Source organism: Bison bison, unplaced genomic scaffold (assembly GCF_000754665.1).
Source record: "Bison bison bison isolate TAMUID 2011002044 unplaced genomic scaffold, Bison_UMD1.0 scf7180017864185, whole genome shotgun sequence".
Classification (NCBI taxonomy): Eukaryota; Metazoa; Chordata; class Mammalia; order Artiodactyla; family Bovidae; genus Bison; species Bison bison.
Window position 1 is genome coordinate 974,008 of NW_011494757.1, and position 26,730 is coordinate 1,000,737.

At 45.5% G+C, this 26,730-nt stretch overlaps 2 protein-coding genes across 2 annotated transcripts in view; both read right to left on the reverse strand.

The window, feature by feature from the left end:
- The window catches only part of NCAPD3 (non-SMC condensin II complex, subunit D3), a 59,122-nt gene that overhangs the window by 24,767 nt on the left and 7,625 nt on the right, over positions 1-26,730 (reverse strand). Inside the window, exons 8-19 of the mRNA XM_010843747.1 lie at positions 24,862-24,995; positions 23,164-23,236; positions 22,317-22,442; positions 21,938-22,190; positions 21,514-21,570; positions 21,169-21,219; positions 10,488-10,564; positions 9,829-9,963; positions 8,863-9,083; positions 640-831; positions 230-327; positions 27-142 (exon numbers count right to left, since the gene is read on the reverse strand). Of these exons, the coding sequence (XP_010842049.1) occupies positions 27-142; positions 230-327; positions 640-831; positions 8,863-9,083; positions 9,829-9,963; positions 10,488-10,564; positions 21,169-21,219; positions 21,514-21,570; positions 21,938-22,190; positions 22,317-22,442; positions 23,164-23,236; positions 24,862-24,995 (1,533 nt within the window). The remainder of the gene's footprint in view (positions 1-26; positions 143-229; positions 328-639; positions 832-8,862; positions 9,084-9,828; positions 9,964-10,487; positions 10,565-21,168; positions 21,220-21,513; positions 21,571-21,937; positions 22,191-22,316; positions 22,443-23,163; positions 23,237-24,861; positions 24,996-26,730) is intronic.
- On the reverse strand, positions 3,506-5,745 carry LOC104991306 (UPF0609 protein C4orf27 homolog). Its single transcript, XM_010843723.1, is given in 2 exon segments — positions 3,506-4,398; positions 4,400-5,745. Coding segments are annotated over 2 exon segments (1,296 nt in total). The 5' UTR covers positions 4,939-5,745; the 3' UTR covers positions 3,506-3,641.

Genomic DNA, 26,730 nt, shown 5'->3' on the forward strand with positions numbered 1-26,730 from the left:
CAGCCGCACACGAGTCTGTAGTGTACCTGCTCCTCCGCTGGTGTCCCTGCAGTTGCCCGGCACAGGCTTTGTAAAGTGTCAACAGCTGGGGAGATCAACATTGTCGACCAGCAGAATCCATTCAGCTTTTTCTTGAGAACATCTAAAAAGAGTCAATTCCCTCCAGGTTTTTAACTCTCAAAATAAAGTGAGAAGCAAGCCTTTTCACGACTCCCCGGCAGACACTCACCTGCTACCATGTCCCGGGTGCTCTGAGGAAGGTGCTTGGCGATGTGCCGGATGACACACAGGATGTGCCCCAAGGTGTCTTCACTGGGGCTCTGCTGGCTGGGGAGAGGGCGGAGAAGAGTCAGCGCAGAAGCCCGGGAGGCGCTGCTGCCCACACAGCACTCTTCTTCAGGATTATGGAGGGAGGAGGGGCCTGGTCCACAAGCCAAGCGGGAACGCGACGGCACCTACTGTACTTGGACAATCAAAGCTTAACAGTGATTCCATTTTCCCTCTTGGTTTTTACACCAGGATTTAAAGGAAAGACACATGTACACAAACAGCTATGAGAGGGCCCACTTCCTCAAGACACAAGCCCTGTGTCCAGGACTCCCTCATGTCTGGTGGCAGCTCCGTGACAAGCGTGCGAACCTGCTCATCCTCTCCCAGGCCTCGATGACAGTGGAGTAGTCCGGCATGGGCGACGCGCCAGCCACCTTGGCGAGCAGCATCCAGGCGGGCGCAGAGTGCTCCTTTTCCGTGTGGGAGAGCACGTTGTTTACAAAAGTGGGGGAGAATCTATCTTTCCGGGACCAGATATGAAAAGCCTTGTTTAAATAGCAGCTGGAAAAGAGACAGAAAGCAGGATTGTGACTGTGAGTACACCAGCCTCCGACCACCCCTCAGTCCAGGGTATGGGCTTCTGCAGCAGCCTCTCCTCCAGTACAGCAGCCACACAGGGGTTCCTGCCCAGGGGCACGTCTGATACCAACCGAGGTGTCCTTCCAAATGCTACGACATCAAGTAAGGTATATTAGCCCACCTCCTCCCCAAAGTTTTTACTTTTAAAGGGAAGAATAAAGTTTCAGAATACACGTGAAAGTGAAGCTGCTTAGTCGTGTGCGACTCTTTGTGACCCCGCGGACTGTAGCCTACCTGGCTCCTCCCTCCATGGGATTCTCCAGGCAAGAGTACTGGAGTGGGTTGCCATTTCCTTCTCCAGGGGATCTTCCTGACCCAGGGATCAAACTTGGGTCTCCCGCATTCCAGGCAGACGCTTTAACCTCTGAGCCACCAGGGAAGAATACACGTGAGACCCTCTAAAACTTGTATGTACACATATGTGGTAGGATGCCAATAATACATACACCCAGAGCTTATGAGGTTTTAGTGACAAAACACGTACACAATGCCCTTTTTCAATGGAAGGACTGGAGAGAAATAACATCCCAGAGGTGAAATATGGTGGTATTAAAGGAGCTCAACTTTGCTATGACCTGTCAAAACCACGCAGAATTACATATTTCAAACTCTTCTAAAAGAAAACAAAAAACTCTTCTGATATGTTAAAGTGTCTGTGTGTGTCACTGCTGCTTTTAGACCATTTCTTGCTTTATTTTTTCCCATAGCAGTGAGTGACATATGACTCATGAGACCAATGTAACATTTTATATTTAAGTGGAAAAACAAATACATTCCTTCCGCAAGTAATTTCTTCTACTGCTAGGAACGCACGCGCGCACGCACACGCGCACGCACACACACACACACACACACACACACACACTCAGATTAGCAAAACTTTTTCATTAAATGAAAAAAAACAATTCTCAAAGCGTGCAGAAGGTGACTACAAGACAATAAACACACCCATACACAGTAAGCATATGCATATAAATGAATGGTTTGCATTTATAAATTAGCTTTTATCTAAAAAATCTATCTAGAGTTTTACTGCAAATGACTAACATGATTCAAACCTGACTGCTGTCCAAAACCAAGATACAGTGACTTGACAAATATTTTTAAAATTTATCTACAAGAATCACACAGAATATTAAATGACATTTACTACAAGAAGCCAACACAATGGGAAGAAGTGTCCTCTGAACTTAAGAGTTTCAAGAGCTCAAATCCAGCTCCTCTGGAGGGTGGTCACACATACCCTCCACCAGCGCTGAGCTGTCCCCAAAGGCCCCCTGACTGGACCCAGTCAGTATCAACCCACTGCAGTCACAAGAATGCAGCTCAGCAAACACCACCCGGGCTTCCTGAAAAGCACAGCTGGCCGCTAGCCTGAGACCCACCCAATGCACCCTCGGGGCCCCTCTCCCTTACACTGCAGTCCACTGTCTCACCGGTACACTAATTCCTGTGCGTCTATCACGCCAGATGCTGACGCTGAGAAGCTCTGTCCCACATCCTCTGCTCCAATCTACAGCCGAGCCTGGTGCCTCCCTCCACCACCAGAAGTGCCAAGAGCAGGCATTTAAAGCAGGGCTCCAGGCACAGCACTCCCCTGCCTGGCTGGCCCCAACTCTGCTTGCGGGCCAGAAATCCCCCAGCAGCCCTGTCATTTAGGATCCGAGAGGGTCAGGCCTCAGTCTTTGTGCTGCCATTTCCTGCCTGGAGACCCTCACCGTCAGGCCGGTCTAGCTCATCTCACCTCTTCCCCCCCCCGGAGATGACTGCAGTCATGCCGCCATCAACAGGAAGCCACTCTAAGCCAGACACAGAAAAGGAGACAGAAACCACACAGGGGAAAGGAAAAACAGAAAAGAAACTTCTAGGAATTATCCGGGAAAACATCCACATAGCCTACAGGATATCTATAGGAAAAGATCTATAGGAAAAACCCATATAACATCTATAGGAAAAAATTCTTTTTTTTTTTTCTTAAATTTTATTTTATTTTTAAACTTTACAAATTGTATTAGTTTTGCCAAATATCAAAATGAATCCGCCACAGGTATACATGTGTTCCCCATCCTGAACCCTCCTCCTTCCTCCCTCTCCATACCATCCCTCTGGGTCGTCCCAGTGCACCAGCCCCAAGCATCCAGTATCATGCATCGAACCTGGACTGGCGACTTGTTTCATACATGATATTATACATGTTTCAATGCCGTTCTCCCAAATCTTCCCACCCTCTCCCTCTCCCACAGAATCCATAAGACTGTTCCATACATCAGTGTCTCTTTTGCTGTCTCGTATACAGGGTTATTGTTGGCATCTTTCTAAATTCCATATATATGCGTTAGTATACTGTATTGGTGTTTTTCTTTCTGGCTTACTTCACTCTGTATAATAGGCTCCAGTTTCATCCACCTCATTAGAACTGATTCAAATGTATTCTTTTTAATGGCTGAGTAATACTCCATTGTGTATATGTACCACAGCTTTCTTATCCATTCATCTGCCGATGGACATCTAGGTTGCTTCCATGTCCTGGCTATTATAAACAGTGCTGTGATGAACACTGGGGTACACGTGTCTCTTTCCCTTCTGGTTTCCTCAGTGTGTATGCCCAGCAGTGGGATTGCTGGATCATAAGGCAAAGTTGCCATCCATTTATTTCCTGTAGTCCTTAAAAACAGAAGAACATGTTTCACACTAAAGCTCTGCAATCCTGTACACCAGAGAGGCAGCCCCACTCATGCTGCGAGCTGGTCCACGTCCTCTTGGCTCCTGTTTGCTAGATGAGCTTCAATAATTTCCGCAAAGAGATTCCTCTTCAGCAGATTATATGCCAGAGGTAAAAGCTGGCCAGCAACTTTATGAAAATAGTGGGAGCCATGGCAGAAGAGGTCCAGCCCCAGCTCCAGCCCCATCCCATAGTTGCACTCATCGTTAGCAAACTGCACATAGGTCATCATCTCCTGGACGGGGGCAAAGGCCTGCAGTCTGTCGGCGTCGCTTGGGGCCTCCACAATTGTCCCACAGATTCTCCTGAGGCTGGCATCCGTTTCAGGGAGCTCTCTGTATCCAACATCATTTTTATCCACTGGGACAACCAAGCCTGCCCCATGAAAGGTCTTTGTCACCACTTTCTTGTCTTTCTGCTTCATCCTCACAGTTCTCTGCTCCAGGGAGAACCCCAGTTCTCTGGCTGCTTCTGTGAGTTTCTCATCTATGGTTTTCAAGAGACTAGTTTTCTTCTTATCTTCTTTAAGTTTTTTCATCAAAAATGATTTGACTGCAGCAAACACATTATCTCCACTTTGAACAATTATACAATTTTTCTTTGCTTCGTTTGTACCAACAAATACAGGAAGTTCATCAGGAGAATCCCTGAAATACCCCATGTGGAATTGAGTTTTACTGTCTCCAATAATAATGGTCTGGAACTCAGGAGGATCATAGTAAAATCTCCAGTGAAGATTAAAATTCAAGCTTGCTGATTTTTTCTTTATGTTTTCCGGCAAGGATATCATAAGGACCCACTAATCGAAGTCCAAGGCTTGCAGATAGTGAATCAGCTGGCTGTTCAGGGTCAAGTCCTTTGCAGAACCTCCAGAAGTGGTAGAAATCTTCAGGCAGAAGAAGCCTGTAATGGCTTTCCACCTCTTTTCGAAGGTCACTGGGCACGTCAGCTTCATAGGACTTACTCTTCTTCACATCGACCGGTTTTTCACACTGCGGCCCCTCTCCGCAGAGTCTATGCTTCGCGCCACCGCCCACCATCCTGCAGCAAGAGGGTGCAGTGCCAGCCAGTCCCCGGAAAAAATTCTTAAAAAATCCATTAACCATAAAGAAAACCACTAACAAACTGAACTCATCAAAAGACACCATTAAGAGACTAAAGACACAAACACTGGGCTGGAGGAGAGGAATCTGTGATGCACACAACAGTGTTTCTACACATTTGAACGCTTTTGGGTGAACAAGCAAAAGAGCAACAGACAGCCTGATTAAAAACCCGGGCACGATATCTGGGCAGGTAATACACATGTGAATATCTAGATGCTAATCCAGCTATGAAAGGGGCTCAACTGCATCAGTCACCATGGCAGTGCAAATTAAGACCACCAAGAAATACAAGCACTGGCCACCAATATGACTAAAAAGAAAGACTGAGGGCACAAAGACAGGGAGCAACTGCAGCTCTCAGAAGTGCTTCTAGCCCGGCATCACCACTCTGGAGCGCTGTCTGCGGCGACTTAAGGGAGGACAAGAGCACACCCAACAGCACTGCTCCTGGGGACACACGCAACAGAGATGTGCACCAAAGACATGCCCAGAAGAGTCCCAGCATTTCCCCTCACGATGGAAAACCGGAAACGATCCATCATCAGCCAGCAGTCGACAGGATACATCAACTGTGGCTTCTTCATGTGCGACACACAGGCAACAATGGCAGTGGATGAGCTACAGCTGCACAGCCACCTGAGTGGGCCTGGCACTTCTTTGAGTGAAAGGAGTCAGACCCACAAAGAGCAGAGACCACATGATCCGCTCGTGGGAAGAGGAAACCACACCTGGTGCTGGAGTCAGCGGCACCGCCTCTGAGGCGAGACGGAGAACACCGGAGGGAGAGGGCAGGTGCTCCCCGGCCGAGCAAGGCTCTGCCTCTGGACCCAGGGGCACACCCACACAGGCCGCATCTTCTGTGCTGCAGCAGCTTCTTTACCCACTGAGCCAAAAAGAGCAGGCGTGGAAGGCGAGGGAGTGGAAGGCTGTGGCTGAGCCACGACACACGCTGGGGCTCTCAGCTTCCGGCCAGGGACGAGGCTTGAGTGCTCAGAGCTTTTGTGCAATCAAGTTTTACTAAAGTATAAAGGAGACAGAGAAAGCTTCTGACATAGACATCAGAAGGGGGCAGAAAGAATACCCTCCTGCTAGTTTTTAGCCGGATGTTATATAGTGACTGCTGCTGCTAAGTCGCTTCAGTTGTGTCCGACTCTGTGCGACCCCAGAGACGGCAGCCCACCAGGCTCCCCCGTACCCGGGAATTCTCCAGGCAAGAACACTAGAGTGGGTTGCCATTTCCTTCTCCAATGCATGAAAGGGAAAAGGGAAAGTGACATGACTCTTAGTGACCCCATGGACTGCAGCCCACCAGGCTCCTCCGTCCATGGGATTTTCCAGGCAAGAGTACTGGAGTGGGGTGCCATTGCCTTCTCCTAACTTGAAGACAGAGTCTGGGGTAAATGCATAGTACGTTAGCATAGCTTAAGATAAACGTTTCCATTAAAAAAATGCATTGGTTAACTCAAGGTTTGAGAAAAGTTAAGTTCAGATGGAACCAGGTGTCATTATGGCAACACAGTATTTTAAGAGAAACCTCTTTTTAAATCTGTACAGAGAAGGAAAAAAAATATCGCTAGTTTGTTTCCTCCTGTAGCTTAAGAGAGAGATAAAACAATGTCTGACACTTGCAGCCTATTTCCTCCATTTGGAGACCCCTGGCCTTCCTGCCTGTTACCCTCTCAGGAGAAAGGGAAAGATATACCCAATTGAATGCAGAGTTCCAGAGACTATCAAGGAGAGATAAGAAAGTCTTCTTAATTGAACAATGCAAAGAAAGAGAGGAAAAAAACAGAATGGGAGAGACTAGACATCTCTTCAAAAAACTGGAGATACGAAGGAACTATTTCATGCAAAGATGGGGACAATAAAGGGCAGAAATGATAAGGACCTAATGGGAGCTGAAAAGATTAAGAAAAGGTGGCAAGAATACACAGAAGAACTATACAAAAAAGGTCTTAATGATCCAGATAACCACGGAGGTGTGGTCACTCTCCTTAGAGCCAGACATCCTGGAGTACAAAGTCAACTGGGTCTTAGGAAGCATCACTACAAACAAACCTAGTGAAGGTGATGAAATTCCAGCTGAGCTATTTCAAATCCTAAAAGATGATGTTCTGAAAGTGCTGCACTCTACGCCAGCCAGCTTGGAGAACTCAGCAGTGGCCACAGGACTGGAAAAGGCCAGTGTTCATTCCAATCCCAGAGAAGGGCGACACCAAAGAATGTTCAAACTACCGCACAATTGTGCTCACTTCACATGCTAGCAAGGTAATGCTCAAAATGCTTCAAGCTAGGCTTCAGCAGTATGTGAACCAAGAACTTATAGATGTACAAGTTGGGTTTAGAAAAGGCAGAGGAACCAGAGATCAAATTGTCAGCATTTGTTGGATCACAGAGAAAAAAGCTAGGAATCCCAAAAAAACATCTACTTCTGCGTCACTGACACTGCAAAAGCCTTTCACTGTGTGGATCACAACAAACTGTGGAAAATTCTTAAAGAGATGGGAACAGCAGACCACCTTACCTGTCTCCTGAGAAACACGTATACAAGTTAAAAAGCAACACTTAGAACCTTACATGGAAAAAACAAATGGTTCTAAACTGGGAAAAAGAGTACGACAAGGCTGTGTATTGTCACCCTGCTTATTTAACTGCTATGCAGAGCACATCATGCGAAATGCTGGGCTGGATGAATCCCAAGCTGGAATCAAGCCTGCCGGGAGAAATATCAACAACCTCAGATATGTAGATGGTACCACTCTAATGGCAGAAGATGAAGAGGAACTAAAGAAGAGCCTCTTGATGAAGGTGAAAGAGGACACTGAAAAAGCTGGCTTGAAATTCAACATTCAAAAAACTAAAATCATGGTATCTGGTCCCAACGCTTCATGGTAAACAGAAGGGGGAAAAGAGGCAGCAGTGACAGACTTTATTTTCTTGGCTCCAAAATCAATGCAGATGGTGACTTCAGCCATGAGGTTAAAAGACCCTTGCTCCTTGGAAGGAAAGCTATGATAAACCTAGACAGTGCATTAAAAACCAAAGAAATCATTTTGCTGAAAAAGGTCCATATAATCAAAGCTATGGTTTCTCCATAGTCATGTATGATTGTGAGAGCTGGGCCATAAAGAAGGCTGAGCACCAAAGAATTGATGCTTTTGAACTGTGCTGCTAAAGAAGACTCTTGAGAGTCCCTTGGACTGCAAGGAGATCAAACCAGTCAATCCTAAAGGAAATCAACCCTGAATATTCATTGGAAGGACTGATGCTGAAGCTGAAGGTCCAATACTCTGGCCACCCGATGCAAAGAATGGACTCACTAGAAAAGACCGTGAACCTGGAAAAGATTGAAGGCAGGAGGAGAAGGGGACGACAGAAGACGAGATGGCTGGATGGCATCACAACTTGATGGACGTGAGTCTGAGTGAGCTCCGGTAGAGGGTGAAGGCCGGGGAGGCCTTGTGCACTGCCATCCGTGTGTTTGCTGAGAGTCAGGCATGACGTAGTGACTGAACAACAACATTATGACACTGACCCTGTTACTCTTCCCACTGGATGCTGATTCCTCTACACCCGCACAGAAACAAGTAGGGAGGTACTTTTTGCACAGTAAAGCAAAGAAAGGAGAACACAGGCAAAGGAGCACAAAGGCCAGCTGCTAGATTCCTGCAGTAAACTAACAGCGATCAGTGCAGTGCCACCTCATCACTGCACTGCTCCCTGCACAGCGAACACGAACAAATATCCAACGGAAAGAACACTGTGGTGTGATTAAGTCATCAATCCAACAAAATGTCAGAAAAAGTCTAATGTGTCCTAATTAGGAAGTCATCTACCACAACCAGTACTGTGGAAAGTTAATGTCGATACAGTAAATCCATTAATGCTTTCTACTACATATTAAGACATCAATTCTAAGCTGGGGAACACTCAGAAAGGCAAAAGAAGGCTTCACAAAAACTGTCACCACAAAAGCTAAGAGACTTGAACTAGGTCAACAGAAAGAGACTAAGATTGAGCCTTTGTATATCAAGCAATTTGGAGAGCTGATTTTCCAGTATCAACCCAGGAACTGATAATCAAGGCCCATCCACGAGGACGCACAGCTGCCCAGGAAAAGCGTACCCCAGCTTCCGGCTGTCCGTGTCCAGCAGCGTCAGCAGCGCCCAGGCAAGCGCCTGGCCGCCGTCTGCATCGTGGCCCTCGCTGTGGTGCTGGATGCTCTGCAGCAGGAGCCGGTCCAGGCACTCCAGGGCCTTGTCCTGCACGCTGCTCTCGTCGTCCGTCACGGCTGGGACCACGCCCCCCAGCCAGGCCTTCTGTATCTGCACACACTGCGGCTGGGCCTGAGGAGTCCAAGTCAGCAAGTCATAAGGGTGCAAGCACAGGTCGGGGCAGCTGTGAGCCCTGTTTTAGGACGTGTTATTAGTAGTTCCAACACAATGACAAACAAATCATAACAGTGGAAAAATGCCAACCCTCCAGATACAAGTGAAAACCAAGGTCAAGCTCCAGTTACTATAAAGCAGAGCATACTGACATTTTAGACTTAAAGTGATTATCTATCACTGGTAGTAAAGCAGTACTTTTTTGGAATAATTCAAGATCTAGAGAAAAAATATCTATCTCAAGGAAGAATCAGAAAAGATGCTAATGAAGAAAGTCAAACCAGGCATTGCTTAAAGTCTTCTACCGTGAAATAAGAAAAAATACTTTAAAAATTCTTCAAAAACTAGCTAGCTGGTGGAAGTAAACTGCACGTAGGATCAGTGGGTCTGCTCCTTTGGCAGTATCACCTATACAGGTTTCAATGGACAAAAAGTGATGTCGGCCTCTGGCCTAACCAAACAGATTTTAAACTTCACATTTCTGTGTGAGATGCATGCTGACTATTAGCGTTTTCCAGCACTAGTCCGCATGACACATGCATATTTAACAGGAAATGCGATCCAGCACAAGCAGTGGAGAGACTCCTCTCTGTACACTGCTGGGGCCACGGCAGCTAGGGAGGGTTTCTAAAGGGCGCGCCATCATTAGGCTGGGTTATCCTGACGGAGAAGGGCACCTCAGGTACACTGCGGCCGGCCTCACCAGGAGCAGCTCGGTGAGAGACTGCAGGGCCTGCTTGCGGACAGACACCGCGACGTCCCGGCAGCGATCCTGCAGGATGCTGAGCTCGTCCTGCAGACCCTCGACGTCGCAGTGCTTTAGGAGGTTCACCAGGACCTAGAAGGTACGCGGGTCACACCGAGGGGCGACACAGGCACTGGTCAGCACAGACTGCACACGAACAATTCCTTCAAGTTCCTGACTCTCTCATTTTTGAGATCACAGATCTGTCACTCCTCCCAGTAACATCCCACCTCTTAGAATCTGAGGAAATTTAAGACCTCTCTGGAGAAAATCTGACATATAGTTTACATCAACATGTACGCAGAAACCATTTCAGGGGTTTCATGAACCCTATCAAAATCCATCTGTGGTCCCCAGGTTAAGAATCCCTACTCTAAAAAAACAAATTAAGGATCTAAAATTGTGGTTCCTAGGAAGCCAGCAATCCAGCAGGCCACTTAAGAACAGAGGACCCTTCAGTTCATCTGCGTAATTCCCGTTTACCAGGGACAAGGTGAACTAGCCTCAAGTGAAATGTGAGTACTGAGCATGACAGAAGTTTTTAAAACAGTCTCTTGCACCTTCAAGCTGTTAGTGCTTCAAAAGAGGGTATGAAAAGAATGTCCAGAAAAACACACCTGGACCGCAGACTTCCTGACGCTGGTCTTCTCGTCGCCGACCCTATTCCTCAGTGACACCAGGAAACCCATTTCTGCTGAGGAAACACCAAGAAGTCATTACAGCCTGAGGCCAGCAGAGCCCCAGCCTCTCAGCACACACTCCTGAGAGCATGCACCGATCCAAAACTGGCTAGTTTGCTGGTTTTAAATCATAAGAAACCACAGCATGAAATCATGTAGAAAAAGAAGAAAATTCACATAATTACCTATCATTTGATAGGTACAATAACGCAGAAGTAGTAGTAGGCAGAGTAGTAACATTTCAAAAGAGTATAAATTCTGGAAAATTAAGCTTTAAACTGGGCTCCTAAGACTAAAATTCTGAATGAATTTATTTAGATTTTTTCATTCTATTTACTACAAATGGGAAGATGTAAACCATTGGGTGTTTTAAAGACTAAGTAAGACAATACAGAACAGGAGTTTTAAAACCATCTCATCAAGAGTCCCTTTACACTATTAGATATTACTGAAGACTCATAAGAGGTTTTTTTTTTTCCCAAATAAATGTGGATGATAGCTTTTAACATGAATTAGAAACTTAAAATGAGAATTATAAAAAGATTTAGTAATTCATCTTAAGATACCAAATAAATGGCATACACTTTAACTGAAAAATAAAGTAGTGAAGAGAATGGCACTGATTTACATTTTGCAAACTCTTTAATGTCAGACTTAAATGACAGCTGGGTTGTCATCTCTGCTTCTATCTGCTTTTGCCTGTCTGGGACCTCTGTCTGCAAAACTCCAAAGTACACTTTTGAGAAAACCAGAGAGTAAAAGGTAACTGATGTCTTAATATTACTATGAAAACTGTACTAACTTCAAGGGCCCACTGAAGGAGGCTTAGGGACCCCAAACCACACTTGAGAAATGCTGATGCACAAGAAAGAACAGTAGAAAATAAAACAATATGGAAAACAATAAAGAAAGTCAATGAAATCAAAGTAGGTTATTTAAGATCAACCAAACTAATATTTTCCTAGACAGAAAATAACAGATGAGTCTAACTGCTAAAATCAGGAATGAAGGAGGGACAAGGTTATGAATACTATGAACAGTTTTATGCTAACACATTTAAGTAACCTGGATTAAATATCTACATATTATTAAAGACATACATTAGGAAAACTAACTCAAGGAGAAACAAAGACTGAATACACAGTAACAAGGGACTGAACTAGTAAGCAAAATATTTCGCACACATGCACAAAGGGTCAGGACCAGATGGCTCTACTGGAGTCTGTCAACTATTAACAAAAACACCAATTAACAAAAATTAGTAACAATGATTCCTAAACTCTTTCAAAAAACTAGAATCCCTATATCACTTTCCACCTCCTTCTATGAAGCCAATATTATCCTGAAAGCAAAACAAGACAAAATAGCTCAAGAAAACAACAGACCAAAATCTCTTGTGAATACAGACATAAAATCCTCAGCAAGGGCCTTCCCTTGGGTCCAGCAGTGCAGACTCCAAGCTTCCCAGGCAGGGGACACAGGTTTGTTCCCTGGTTGAGCAGCCATATGCCCCGTGGTAGGGCCAAAAAATTAAAAATTAAAAAAAAAAATCCTCAGCAAAATATTAGCAAATTAACCCAGCAAAATACAAAAGGGATTATACTCCATGCTTGGGATTTATCCGAGGACATGGGAAGATCATTCACTGTGATATGCCATCACAGAACAGAGGACCAAGGCCACATGATCATCTCCATAGATGCAGAAGTGGTGCGTGCAAAATCCTACACCCGTTCACGATAAAAGCAGTCAACAAAGTCAGAAAACAGAAAACTTCCTCACAGTGATAAAGGTCATCCTGAAGCAACGCAGAGCTAGCACCACACTCAACGGGAAAGACAAACGGAAGACATGGGTGTCTACTTTCCCTACTTCAACTCCACTAGCAGTCCCAGCGGGGAAAACAGGCAAGAAAAAGAGACAAAGGCATTCAGATTAGAAAAAAGAAGTAACTGTTCTCACAGATGGCATGATCTGGTAGGTAGAAAATCTTAAGGAATCTCACACACACACACACAAAACCTTTTAAGGCTGGTAACTGATTTACCAACATTGCAGGATACAAGATCCATTTAAAATCAGTTGTATAAACTATCAATAAGCAATCAAAATGAAATTAAGAAAGCAATTTCACTTAAAATAAAGAGAATAAAATACTTAGGAATAAGTGTAAACAGCAAGAGTTACACACTGAAAACTATAAAACATCACTGAAACGAATTAGAGGAGACCTAAATATAGAAAGGCATCCCTTGTTCATGGGCTGGAAAGCTTAGTATTTTTACAGTGGCACTATATCCCACACTGGCATTCCCTGGTAGCTCAGCTGGTAAAGAATCCGCCTGCAACGCAGGAGACCCCGGTTTGATTCCTGGGTCGAGAAGATCCCCTGGAGAAGGGAAAGGTGACCCACTCCAGTATTCTTGGGCTGCCCTTGTGGCTCAGCTGGTAAAGAATCTGCCTGCAATGTGGGAGACCTGAGTTCGATCCCTGGGTTGGGAAGATTCCTGGAGAAAGGAAAGGCTACGCACTCCAGTATTCTGGCCTGGAGAATTCCATGGACTGTATAGTCCAATAGGTCAGAAAAGAGTTGGACAATTTGATATTTACATTGAAAGATGGATCCCTAACTCACATCATAAGCAAAAATTAACTCAAAATTGAACCAAGACCAAAATGTTAAGAGCTCAAACTATAAAACTCTTAGAACACCATCAAGAAAGTGAAAAGATAACCCTAAGAATGAGAAAAACAGGTGTGCAAATCATATCCGAAAAGGATTTGGATGTAGAAAATATGAACTTTTACCTCAAAAATCAAAAGATAAATGGACATGGGTTGTTTCCATGTTTTGGCTACTGTGAAGGATGCTTCTACAAACATCCTCATACCATGTGGTGCGTGAGTGCGGATGTTGTGTATGAGTGTGTGTATGGATTCACTCTTTTCTTCCCTTGTGGTTGCACACTAAGGAGTGGAACTTCTGGGTCATGTGGTGACTCTACGTCTAACATTTTGAGGAAATGCCAGAATGAACGAACACACAAAATGTGGTCCATCCATACAAGGGACTATATTCAGCCATAAAGAGGAACAGAGTACTGATACAGTACTACACGCCTCACCGTGGATGAACCTTGAAAACAGATGGCAAAGCAGTTGTCTGCACAAGGCTGCATGTTCTAGGGTTGCACTTGTGTGAACTGTCCAGAACAGGAGGATCCACAGACAGGGGGAGCACAGGGGCTGACTGCTCGTGGGGATGAGGTTTCCCACTCAGTTAATGAGAAGCTTCTGGAAGTTGATTACACAAATTTATGAACCACTAACAACCACTGGATTCAACATACTTTTAAACGGTGACTTTTATGAATTATCTCTCAAAAGAAAACACACCAACACCGGTACTTATTAGCACAGTATCTGGCGTGTAGTAACTATACAAATGTTTTAATGTACAGTTAATGCCAACAACACAAGTCCTTTTAGTTTATCAAAAATAAGGTGGGAACATGGGCTCTTTACATCTGTCAAGCTCTTATCATTTAGAAGCATAATTAAAGCAATACAGTAGTGTTTGGAAGCGTCTGTACAACAGTGAGAATCCATTGTTGGATTCTGAGGTGGAGGAGAAAGACTTGTGCTCTTCTACTCCTCCAAGAACACCAAAATTGCGACTAGTTGCTGAACAACCATCGACAGGAGAATGTTGGATCTCACCAAAAAAAGATACCCCCACATCCCAGGGCAAAGGAGAAGCCCTAACAGGATGGCAGGAGGGGCGAAACTGCGTTTAGAATCAAAACTCATACCCACCAGAGTCACTCAGAGGGTGCAAACAGAACCCTGTCTGCACCAGGACCCAGGAAAAGGAGCGGTGACCCCCACAGGAGACTCAGTCAGACCGGCTGAGAGTGTCCAAGTGTCTCCTGCAGAGGCACAGGTCAGCAGGGGCCTGCCCTGGATGGAGCTCTGGCTGCAGCAGGCTGGGGGGCGTGGCATCTGGCCAAAGTCCTCTTGGAGAAGGTCACCATTAGCCCCACCACAGAGCCACCAGGTGGAGGACACACAGACTGGAGAACAATTATACCAAAGAAGTTCTCACACTGTTGCAAAAGTTCTAGGGCCCACAACAGACTTCCCAACCTGGGGATCCAGCAAAGAGACTGAGACTCCCCAGGGAATCTGACTTTGGAGGCCAGTGGGATTTGATTACCAAACTTCCACAGGACAGGAAACAGACTCTCTGAGGGCACGAACAAAACCTTGTGCCCACCAGGACCCAGAAGGAAGGAGCAGTGACCCCACAGGAGACTGAGCCAGACTTGCCTGTGAGCGTCCAGAAGTCTCCAGTGGAAGCATGGCTCGATAGTGGCCTGCCACGGGGTCAGGGGCACTGAATACAACAGTCCTAGGAGCCGAGGCATGCTGGCATAAGTCCTTTTGAAGGAGGTCGTCATCACCACCATTAACCCCACCACAGTTTGACCTCAGCCAAAGCCAAACTACAGGGGGCTTCCCTGATAGCTCAGTTAGTAAAGAATCCGCCTGCAGTGCAGAGACCCTGGTTTGATTCCTGGGTTGGGAAGATGTCCTGGAGAAAGGACAAGCTACCCACTCCAGTATTCTGGACTGGAGTACTCCATGGACTGTCCATGGGGTCACAAAGAGTCAGACAGGACTGAGCAACTTTCACAAACTACAGGGTAGGAACACAGACCCACACAAGAGCAGAAAACTGGATTAAAGATTTATTGAGCACGGCCCCCCAACCAGAGCCAGACTCGATTTACCCCACAGTCAGTCATCCCATCAGGAAGGTTCCGTAAGCCTCTTATCCTCATCTATCACAGGGCAGACAGAATGAAAACCACAATCACAGAAAATTAAACTAGTCAAACTGATCACAGCCTTGTCTAACTCAATGAAACTGAGCCATGCCATGTAGGGCCACCCAAGACAGACGGGTCATGGTGGAGAGTTCTGACAAAATGTGGTCCACTGGAGAAGAGAATGGCAAACCAGTTCAGTATTCTCGCCTTGAGAACCCCACGAACAGCATGAAAAGGCAAAAAGATACGACACTAAAAGATGAACTCCCCAGGTCTGTAGGTACCCAATATGCTACTGGAGATCAGTAGAGAAATAGCTCCAGGAGGAATGAAGAGGCTGAGGCAAAGCAGAAACACCACCCAATTGTGGATATGCCTGATGATGGAAGTAAAGTCCGATAGTGTTAAGAAAAATATTGCACAGGAACCTGGAATGTTAGGCCCATGAATCAAGGCAAATTAGAAGTGGTCAAACAGGAGACGGCCAAGAGTGAACATCAACATTTTAGGAATCAGTGAACTAAAATGGGCTGGAATGGGTGAATTTAACTCAGATGACCATTATATCTACTATTGTGGGCAGGAATCCCTTAGGAGAAATGGAGTAGCCGTCACAGTCAACAAAAGAGTCCAAAATGCAGTACTTGGATGCAATCTCAAAAACAACAGAATGACCTCTGTTTGTTTCCAAGGCAAACCATTCAATACCACGGTAATCCAAGTCTATGCCCCGACCAGTAATGCTGACGAAGCTGAAGTTGAACAGTTCTGTTAAGACCTACAAGACCTTTTAGAACTAACACCCAAAAAAGATGTCCTTTTCATTACAGGGGACTGGAATGCAAAAGTAGGAAGTCAAGAAACACCTGGAGTAACAGGCAAATTGGGCCTTGGAGTACGGAATGAAGCAGGGCAAAGGCTAACAGACTTTTGCCAAGAGAATGCACTGGTCATAGCAAACACACAGCCTCTTCCAATAACACAAGAGACGACTCTACACATGGACGTCACCAGATGGTCAATATCAAAATCAAATTGATTATATTCTTTGCACAGGAGTATGGAGAAGCTCTATATGGTCAGCAAAAAACAAGACCAGGAACTGACTGTGGCTCAGATCACAAATTGCTTACTGCCAAATTCAGACTTAAATTGAAGAAGGTAGGGACAACCACAAGGCCATTCAGGTATGACCTAAATCACATCCCTGACGACTACACAGTGGAAGTGAGAAATAGATTCAAGGGATAAGATCTGATAGACAGCGTGCCTGAGAAACAATGGACGGAGGTTAATACATGGTACAGGAGTCCAATTCAGTTCAGATCAGTCACTCAGTTGCGTCTGACCCTTTGTGACCCCTTGGACAGCAGCACGCCAGGCTTTCCTATCCATCATCAACTCCCAGAGCTTGCTCAAACTCATGTCCATTGAGTCGGTGATGCCATGCAACCATCTCATCCTCTGTCATCCCTTTCTCCTCCTGCCCTCAATCTTTCCCAGCACCAGGGTCTTTTCCAATGAGTCAGCTCTTTGCATCAGGTGGTCAAAGTATTGGAATTTCAGCTTTAGCATTAGTCCTTCCAGTGAATATTCAGGACTGATTTCCTTTAGGATGGACTGGTTGGATCTCCCTGCAGTCCAAGGGACTCTCAAGAGTCTTCTCAAAAACCACAGTTCAAAAGCATCAATTCTTCAGCACTCAGCTTTCGTTATAGTCCAACTCTCACATCCATACATGACCACTGGAAAAACCATAGCCTTGACTAGATGGACCTTTGTCAGCAAAGTAATGTCTCTGCTTTTTAATATGGTGTCTAGGTTGGTCATAGCTTTTCTTCCAAGGAGCAAGTGTCGTTTACTTTCATGACTGCAGTCACCATCTGCAATGACTGGAGCCCAAGAAAATAAAGTCTGTCACTGTTTCCACTGTTTCTCCATCTATTTGTCATCGAGTGATGGGACCGGATGCCATGATCTTAGTTTTTTGAATGTTGAGTTTTAAGCCAGCTTTTTCACTCTCCTCGTTCACTTTCATCAAGAGGCTCTTTAGTTCTTCTTCAGTTTCTGCCATAAGGGTGGTGTCATCTGCATAGCTGAGGTTATTGATATTTCTCTGGTCAATCTTGATTCCAGCCTGCATTTCATCCCGCTTGGCATTTCACATGATGTACTCTGCATATAAATTAAATAAGCAGGGAGACAATATACACCCCTGATGTACTCCTTTCCTGATTTGGACCCAGTCTGTTGTTCCATGTCCGGTTCTAACTGTTGCTTCTTGACTTGCATACAGATTTCTCAAGAGGCAGGTAAGTAGTCTGGTATTCTCATCTCTTAAAGAATTTTCCACAGTTCCTTGGGATCCGCACAGTGAAAGGCTAATAAAGCAATAGTAGATGTTTTTCTGGAACTCTCCTGCTTTTTATGATCCAACAGATGTTGGCAATTTGATCTCTGGTTCCTCTGCCTTTTCTAAATCCAGCTTGAACATCTGGAAGTTCACAGTTCACTTACTGTTGAAGCCTGGCTTGCAGAATTTTGAGTATTATTTTTGCTAGCATATAAAGTGAGTGCAATTGTGCAGTAGCCTCAACATTCTCTGGCATTGCCCTTCTTTAGGATTGGAATGAAAACTGACCTTTTCCAGTCCTGTGGCCACTGCTGAGTTTTCCAAATTTTCTGGCATATTGAATGCAGCACTTTCACAGCATCATCTTTTAGGATTTGAAATAGCTCAACTGGAATTCCATCATCTGCACTAGCTTTGTTCATAGTGATGCTCCCTAAGGCCCACTTGACTTCATATCCCAGGATGTCTGCCTCTAGGTGAGTGATCACACCATCATGATTATCTGGGTCGTGAAGATCTTTTTTGTACAGTTCTTCTGTGTATTCCTGCCACCTCTTCTGAATCTCTTCTGCTTCTGTTAGGTCCTTACCATTTCTGTCCTTTACTGTGCCCATCTATGCCTGAAATGTTCTCTTGGTATCTTTAATTTTCTTGAAGAGATCTCTAGTCTTTCCCATTCTATTGTTTTCCTCTATTTCTTTGCACTGATCACTGAGGAGGGCTTTCTTAACTCTCCTTGCTATTCTTTGGAACTCTGCACTCAAATGAGTATATCTTTCCTTTTCCCCTTTGTCTTTCGCTTCTCTTCTTTTCTCACCTATTTGTAAGGCCTTCTCAGACAACCATTTTGCCTTTTTGCATTTCTTTTTCTTGGGGGTAGCTTTGATCACTGCCTCCTGTTCAATGTCTGAAGAGGCCTTACCAATAGCTGAGAAAAGAAGAGAAGTCAAAGGCAAAGGAGAAAAGGAAAGATATATACCCATCTGAATGCAGAGTTCCAAAGAATAGCAAGAAGAGATAAGAAAGCTTTCCTAAGTGAACAATGCAAAGAAATAGAGAAAAACAACAGAATGGGAAAGACTAGATATCTCTTCAAGAAAATTAGATATATCAAGGGAACATTTCATGCAAAGATGGGCACAATAAAGGACAGAAACGGGATGGACTTAGGAGGAGCAGAAGATATTAAGATATTAAGAAGAGGTGGCAAGAATACACAGAAGAACTATACAAAAAAGACAAGATGGTTGGATGACATTACTGACTCAACAGACCTGAGTTTAAGCAAGCTCTGAGAGATGGTGTGGACAGGGAAGCCTGGTGTGCTGCAGTCCATGGGGTCTCAACGAGTTGCACACGACTGAGCAACTGAATGATAATGCACAACAGTGAGTCTGTAACGTGCTCAGACTGGAGTTAACGCAAACATTCAACATTTTTCCACATTAAATTTCTTCAGTTATTTTAGGGATCTGTTAGTACATCCTGAGTTACTACTCTGAATTTGAGTAACATAGGCTAATATCTAGTCATTTAAATGTGGTATTTCAGACTGCAATGATAAGTACTGATTCTCACGGCACTTTACTGCACCTCAGCACCCATCTGGCAGCATTATGATTTTAGGTACATGCATACCTGCCTCTCCCCCTGCTCCTTAAGACGTGGAACTATTTTTGTTAGGGTTCGTACCTGCAGTGCCTTGCACAGATTGGAAGGAATGATATCCATGTTTATCAAATAAACTGATAGATCTCATTATATCAGTTATTCTCTGCACATGTTCTCTCTTCTATCTTTTAAAGTCACTTCTCTAAATATGATCTCTGCAGACCTGACAAAAGCCCTCTGTGAAGGACAGACAAGGTTACAGGATCAGAAGTGACAAGCAGTCAGGGAGGTCTGCTGACTCCCACGTCTTGGATCATCCAGCTCTTTAGTAACACAACTGGCCTGGGTATTCAGACTGCCTCTCATTTCTAATGTAGTTTTTCTCTACTACAGGATGCCATGTCATCATACAGGTGAAGGAAGAGCCCATAAAAGTGACTTTCACAGACCATACAGCTAGACAGACACAGAACCTGAGAGTAGCTCCAGGTCTTTCTACCACCTAGCCACGTGTGTTTCTGCTCTCCTGAATCACATTGACACTTTACCATCCCAGATTATTCTGATTCAGTAAGTCACTGAAAGAGAACAAACATCACTTGTGTTTAGAATCAAGTACAGGGTTCGTGGGAGAAAGGATCCCAGAATCTCCACACGGTATGTGTGACCCGTTAAAAGACAGTTCATATTACTGGTATCAGATCAGATCAGATGAGATCAGTCGCTCAGTCATGTCCAAGTCTTTGCGACCCCATGAATTGCAGCACGCCAGGCCTCCCTGTCCATCACTAACTCCCGGAGTTCACTCAGACTCACGTCCATCGAGTCAGTGATGCCATTCAGCCATCTCATCCTCTGTCGTCCCCTTCTCCTCCTGCTCCCAATCCCTCCCAGCATCAGAGTCTTTTCCAGTGAGTCAACTCTTCGCATGAGGTGGCCAAAGTACTGGAGTTTCAGCTTTAGCATTACTAGTATAGAGAAACTATAACCCAGATTCTGCACTTTCCCATGGAAGCCAGGACTCACAGTTCCCTACCATGTATTAGAAGTGGATTCTGGGGTGGCATGAGCACAGTCAAGATGCCACGTGAAAAAGTAATAAGGAATAAAAGATAAACAAGGGCCACAGTATTGTGCATTTTTCCCCCTCTTCTGTGATGACTTTTCTCTAAACTAAATTTAATTCTACTGCACCTTCCCTTGGAGAAGGCAATGGCACCCCACTCCAGTACTCTTGCCTGGAAAATCCCATGGACGGAGGAGCCTGGTAGGCTGCAGTCTATGGAATCATGAAGAGTCGGACACGACTGAGCAACTTCACTTTCACACATTGGAGAAGGAAATTGGCACCCCACTCCAGTGTTCTTGCCTGGAGAATCCCAGGGACGGGGGAGCCTGGTGGGCTGCCGTGTATGGGATCGCGCAGAGTCAGACACGACTGAAGAGACTTAGCAGCAGCATCAGCAGCACCTTCCCTAGTAACTGGTCCTTTCTGGTCAGCAAGCCCAAGTGTTCATAACAACTGACTTCAGTGAGCAAATAAAATACTTGGAACATTCTCTTAAGTGTGACAGAAATATGTAAAATACAGAAATACATGACAAGTGAAATGTATCTTATTCTTTACCTTGAAATGAAATACAGAATAGTGCAAGGACATCAATTAAGGAAATAAGATGGAAATTACTTTTAAGGGAAAACAAAAGATCTTCCAATAGCAAGGGTGAGTTTGAAAAAAAATTCCCACGTTTTGAGGCTCTACCTACAATTGTCTGAAATCTACTGGTTACTGCTCATCAACAAGGGATAAGATCTGACATACCCATAGATCTGGCTCCTTCACCACTGCTGTCTGTGTGGATCACCTCTGAACCTGCAGAAGGGTTAAGTATCTGCCTCTGATAGGAAAAAGCTTAAAAATAAATTTTAAAAAGGCTCTGTCAATACACTAAAAAATTGTTATACTTTTCATTAACATAATCATAGCATATTACACATTTAAGTTACTATGAATCATTACTGAAATAAATTTTAACTTCTTTGAAGAAAAAAGTGCAATACTAAATCAGGTAATATGCAGACAGAAAACATTACAGATATTCAGTAAGTCCTTTAATTAAACACACAATTATTCAATATCTGACAGTATATTGACCCATTTTCTTACCTGATGAATTTGTTGATGGACTCTGTCGGTGGCTCTGTACTCCTGGAACTGCAGGAGCTATAAGTAAGCAGACAGGTCAGAGGAGAAAAGTCACAGTATGAAAACCATATGTAAATATTTACAGAAGAACCCATTTCGAGATAATCAGGCCTGAAGATGAGACAGATTCTAAATACTGACAATTCACTGTGTGCATTACACAGGCCCCACGCACCCACTACCCGACGACACGAAGCAGTAACGACTGTAGCCAACAACCTCAACCCAAGGACAGGCCTGTGGAACCACTCACGTAAGAGCTACTCCGCAGCACCCCCACTGAAGGGGACTGGGGGCCGCAGTTATCGCAGCACTCCGATTATCTCTGCCACCCAGTCTGGACCAGCAGGAGTGAGGCCAGGCTCGGGGTGCTCAGCGCACTCACTGTTATGCAGGAGCTCCTGGATGCTGTCCGATGGGGCTGTGGCAGAGGACTCCAGGCAGAGTGCAAAACTGGAGAGCGCCTTGCTGCGCACCGTCGGGGCCTTGTCTTTACAGCGGGCAACCAGGATTTCCTGAACCAAGAACTTATGCTTTAGGAACTTCTCATGCTCCGGGGCCAGCGGGCCATCCACCTCTCGTTCAGGCAGCTCCAGGAGGGCCAAGGCCACATCCAGAGTGAAGACCCGGTGGGAGACCTGGTGAAGCAGAGCCGCACGCGTCCCCATCACAGAGGAAGCAGGCACAGTGCCGCTGTAGCTGCAGCCTGCAGGCACAGAGCTGCAGAGCCTCGAGCCAGGAGCTCACGCAGGCGTAGCGCCTACCTTGGCATTGCGTGTTAATCCATAAAGCCAGGCCATGAAAGAGGCATATTCTGCACAGGGAAGCTTGTTGAGCAGCTGGACCAGGGACTGAGCTGCATAAGTCCGGTACTCAGATTTGTCGACCACCTGAAACACAGACCCTGAGAAGCTGCCCCGCCAGGCCCCACGCACAACGACAGAGACACATGCATTGGTGCAAGCAGACAAGCACTGAGTGCACCCAGCTTGGCAACAGTGCCAACTGTCTACATGTTACAGAAATGACTACCCAGTTCTGCGTCTCAGACCTACTGGGGACTAGCCTAGAAGAGATCTCCAAGCCCAATTTCAGAGTTTACAGATCTCTAGGATCCACAGAGTTCAAGTGAAGCATCATCTGTCCAAACTGTTAAAAGTTTTAAGAGATATTCACAGAATTTTGAATACTAACCGGACATTGGATGATATTAAGGCATTATTGTGAGTTTTTTAGGTGTGTTAATATTTTGTGGATATGTTTTTAAAGAGTTCTTATGCTGTAGAGACGCATGCAATATTTATGTCTGAAGAGATATGATGAAATCTGCTTCCTAAGAAAATCCAGTGTGCCTATGTGCTGGTAGAGTTTCTCCTTATACAAAATCACTTAACATTCTGTTCATTACTCTGTTCTGTATCTTTATATATTTGAAGTTTTCTAAAGAAGGAAAAAAACTCGTTTTATCCTCCCCAAATACTCAAAGAGAACAGTGAACATACTAAATAAAAAATACAGTGCTTGGTAATGATATAGACTCATTTCTAAGAACACACACAGGCATTTACTTTCACATGTTTTTCATACTCTTGATAATACAGCAAACAGTACCTTGACACAGATGTGCTGCAGTAGAGTACGAAGGACTGGGTACATGCTTTCTTTAAGCTCATCCACCAGCAAACTTTAAAAAGAAAAGAAACAGTCACTGTTTATACCTATAATAAAAGTAAAACAACAACTTTCCCTGAATCTATTCTCAAAAATAGTGACATTTCTACATTTTAGAAACCGTAACTACTAAGAACAATCTGCCTGTGCTGGCAGCAAGGTCTGAGTGTGTGGAGTGTGAAAAGAGCGTCACAGTGGACACCGTTCCCCAAGCCCGGGTGGTCTCCAAACTGCTTCCAGCAGCCAGTCAGGGAGGGGCAGGGCCCAGACCTTCCAAGATCCTTGGACTGCTTACCATGGTTCTTATCAAGGCTGAAATAAGGCTTCCCTGGTGGCTCAGTGGTAAAGAATCCACCTCCCAATGCAGTAAATGCAGATTCAATCCCAGATCCAGGAAGAACCCACAGGCAGAGGCGCGAGTGAGCCCGTGAGCCACACCTCCTGAGCCCGTGAGCCACACCTCCTGAGCCCGTGTGCCTCAGCCCTGCAGCCTGGGAGCCCTCGAGTCCACGCTCGGCAGCAAGACACCTGCACACTGCGATCAGAGTAGCCCCCAGTCATCACAGCTAGAGAGAGGCCCGTGCAGCAGTTAAGACCCAGAACAGCCATAAATAAATGAATAACTTAAAAAAAAAATTGGCAACTTTCTCTGTGAAGAGCTTGATAATACTTTTTAAAAAAAGGCTCCAATATAGCCTTTTGAAGTAAATGACAGACTGAGACATGGTACCACCCTGTGGTAGGTCAGCAAAATGAGTATCTAACGGTACTTCTCCAAAGTCAACCCTCAAGGAAGCTATTCAAGTGCCCAGATTCAACCCATTTTCAAGTTTATTTACGCCATTATAGAAATAGTACTACAACTGCTGACATCATGAATACGTGGAAAATTTAAAACAAGTGCTTCTACTTAAAACCTCTTATTTGCTGTTTAAAAAAAAAATCCTTAAGGAGAAAGGCTCGCTCAGGGGTCAGACAGTGCCTGTACCTGGATGCCAGCACCCGCACCCGCAACCTGCACCCGCACCCCGCGCCCGCACCCACACCCCACGCCCTTACCCCACACCTGCACCTGCACCCCGCGCCCGCACCCACACCTGCACCTGCCCAGGCACCGCATCTGCTCACGAGCACGCTCTCCACTGTCCCCACCACCCCCGTGCTGCTGTCACACAGACAAAACTGAGGACAGAACAGCTTGTGATGCAGCAGCATCTTTCCAGTAAAGCCCAGACATGGGACTCTGTAGGCAAAGCCTACTGACTCATGAGGGGAAGATTAGTCTATCAATTATTGATAAAGAAGTTAAAAAAAAAAGTGGCAAGGAACCTAACGAAAGAGACTCAGAGGAGAGTCAAAAAGGCAGAGACAGACTTGGAGCAGCAGACACTGAGACCGCAGTCGGGACTCAGAGCTGGCCTCAAAGGCGGGCCCACGGACCATGCACTCCTCACCGCTCCCAACACCACCCCTACCACACAAGCCAGACGAGCTGCTATACGCTTTATTCTGAACCACAAACCACACACAGCCCAGACATGTGTCAGTTCCACAGGGGTCAGAGGTCCTGGCTAGCACAGGGCCCAGGCGACTGAGGGCGAGTGACAGAGAGAGAGACCCGAGCTGTGTGCACTTTACCTTACAAACTGGACAGCCAGCTTCCTACTGCTGACAACTGGAGGCGTGATGGCAAGGGGGGTGTGATGGGAGCCTTTACCCACTTCTACCATCAGTATTATGCAGAGCATTTGATGCAAAACGTATCTGAGAACCTGGAAGAGGAAAGGAAATGCAACTTAAGGCATGACAGAGAATCCCAGGGCCTTGGAAACTGAGGCAGACCACAGTGAGCTATTTCAAGTGCCAGCAGGTAAAGGAGGTTGACACAGGTTTTGGTTGATGACCAGGTGTCATACCTGCACAAAATGAACAGTGTGGAGGTGCTGCCTACAGATTGATGAGCCGGATTCCACCCAGTTTCTCTGCTTGCCTTATACTCCAGCCCAGAAATCAGGGCTCAGAGAATCAGCCGCAACTGAGCAAGGGCAAAGAATGCAACGCATTACCCCTCAGAGGAAAGAGGAAGGTGATGATTCTCTACCTATATTACACCTGAAGCTTAGAGAACACCTTCCCATATATCATCTCACATAATCTACTCAAGAAGTTAACTCATGCATCCAGTGAATAAAATAATTTACTGGAAACCAAGGATGTGGCAGGTACTGCATTAAGCATGTCTCTGTATTACGAGATTTGACCATACTTACTCTGAAATCTCTCAACTCAATGAGGTCAGCAAGACATTTCCATTTTATACTTGATACTATTATTATCTCCACTTTATACTTAATAAAAGACTTTGAAAATGAGTAGTCCCGAGTCAAGTAATCAAAGGTCAGGCTACAACCCGTCACCCAACATCAGGCCAACACTTTTGCAATGAAAAACACCCTGTCCTTAGAGACGCTGCTGCCTGAAAGGGTAATTTCCCATCCTCTGCACTTTCTACAATGTTAAAAAGGGCACAGAAATTAAAAATCTTAATGTGAATGTTATCACATATTCCAAACACAGGGAAGAGATAACGACATCAAATATTAGAGAAATATGGGCTGTTTTCTAAACAGCAGGCATTACGCCGAGGCACTCTTCCCTGCAGTCCTCCTGAGAAATCCACAGGAAGGGAAGCCCCTCATCCTCCTTGTCCAGGTGAGGACACCAAGGACTCACGGAGGACACACAGGGCTTCTCCCGTGGCTCGGTGGTAAGGAATCCCTCTGCCAATGCAGGGGACACCAGTTCAAGCCCTGGTCCGGGAGGATCCCACGTGCCTCAGAGCAACTAAGCCCGTGCTCCACAACGAGAAGCCACTGCACCATAATCAGAGAGTACCCCCCACTTGCAGCAACTGAGAGAAAGCCTGCTCGCAGCCACAAAGACCCAGCACAGCCAAGAATAAGTAATAATTTCTTTTCTTTTCAAAGGGAGACACACAGCAGCGAGGGGTAGGACCCAAGTGCAGAGCCCAAGTGCCCAGGGCCTCCTCACCCCGCTGCCCCTGGAAACCAGGGCACTGCAGGCACCGAAGGCAAGGGCCTTGGTCTGCCATGTTTTCTGCAAACTCCTGCTGCACTAACGACATTCAGGTTGAGTAACACCTTAGGGCTTAAAAAGCCCTAACCCCAGTGTCTAGGGCTGTGTGGCTTTGAAGGTCACTGCAGGCAAATCTTGGAGAAGGCAATGGCACCCCACTCCAGTACTCTTGCCTGGAAAATCCATGGATGGAGGAGCCTGGTAGGCTGCAGTCCATGGGGTCGCCAAGACTAAGACACGACTGAGAGACTTCACTTTCACTTTTCTCTTTCACGCATTGGAGAAGGAAATGGCAATCCACTCCAGTATCCTTGCCTGGAGAATCCCAGGGATATCGGAGCCTGGTGGGCTGCCGTCTATGGGGTCGCAGAGTCGGACACGACTGAAGTGACTTAGCAGCAGCAGCGGGCA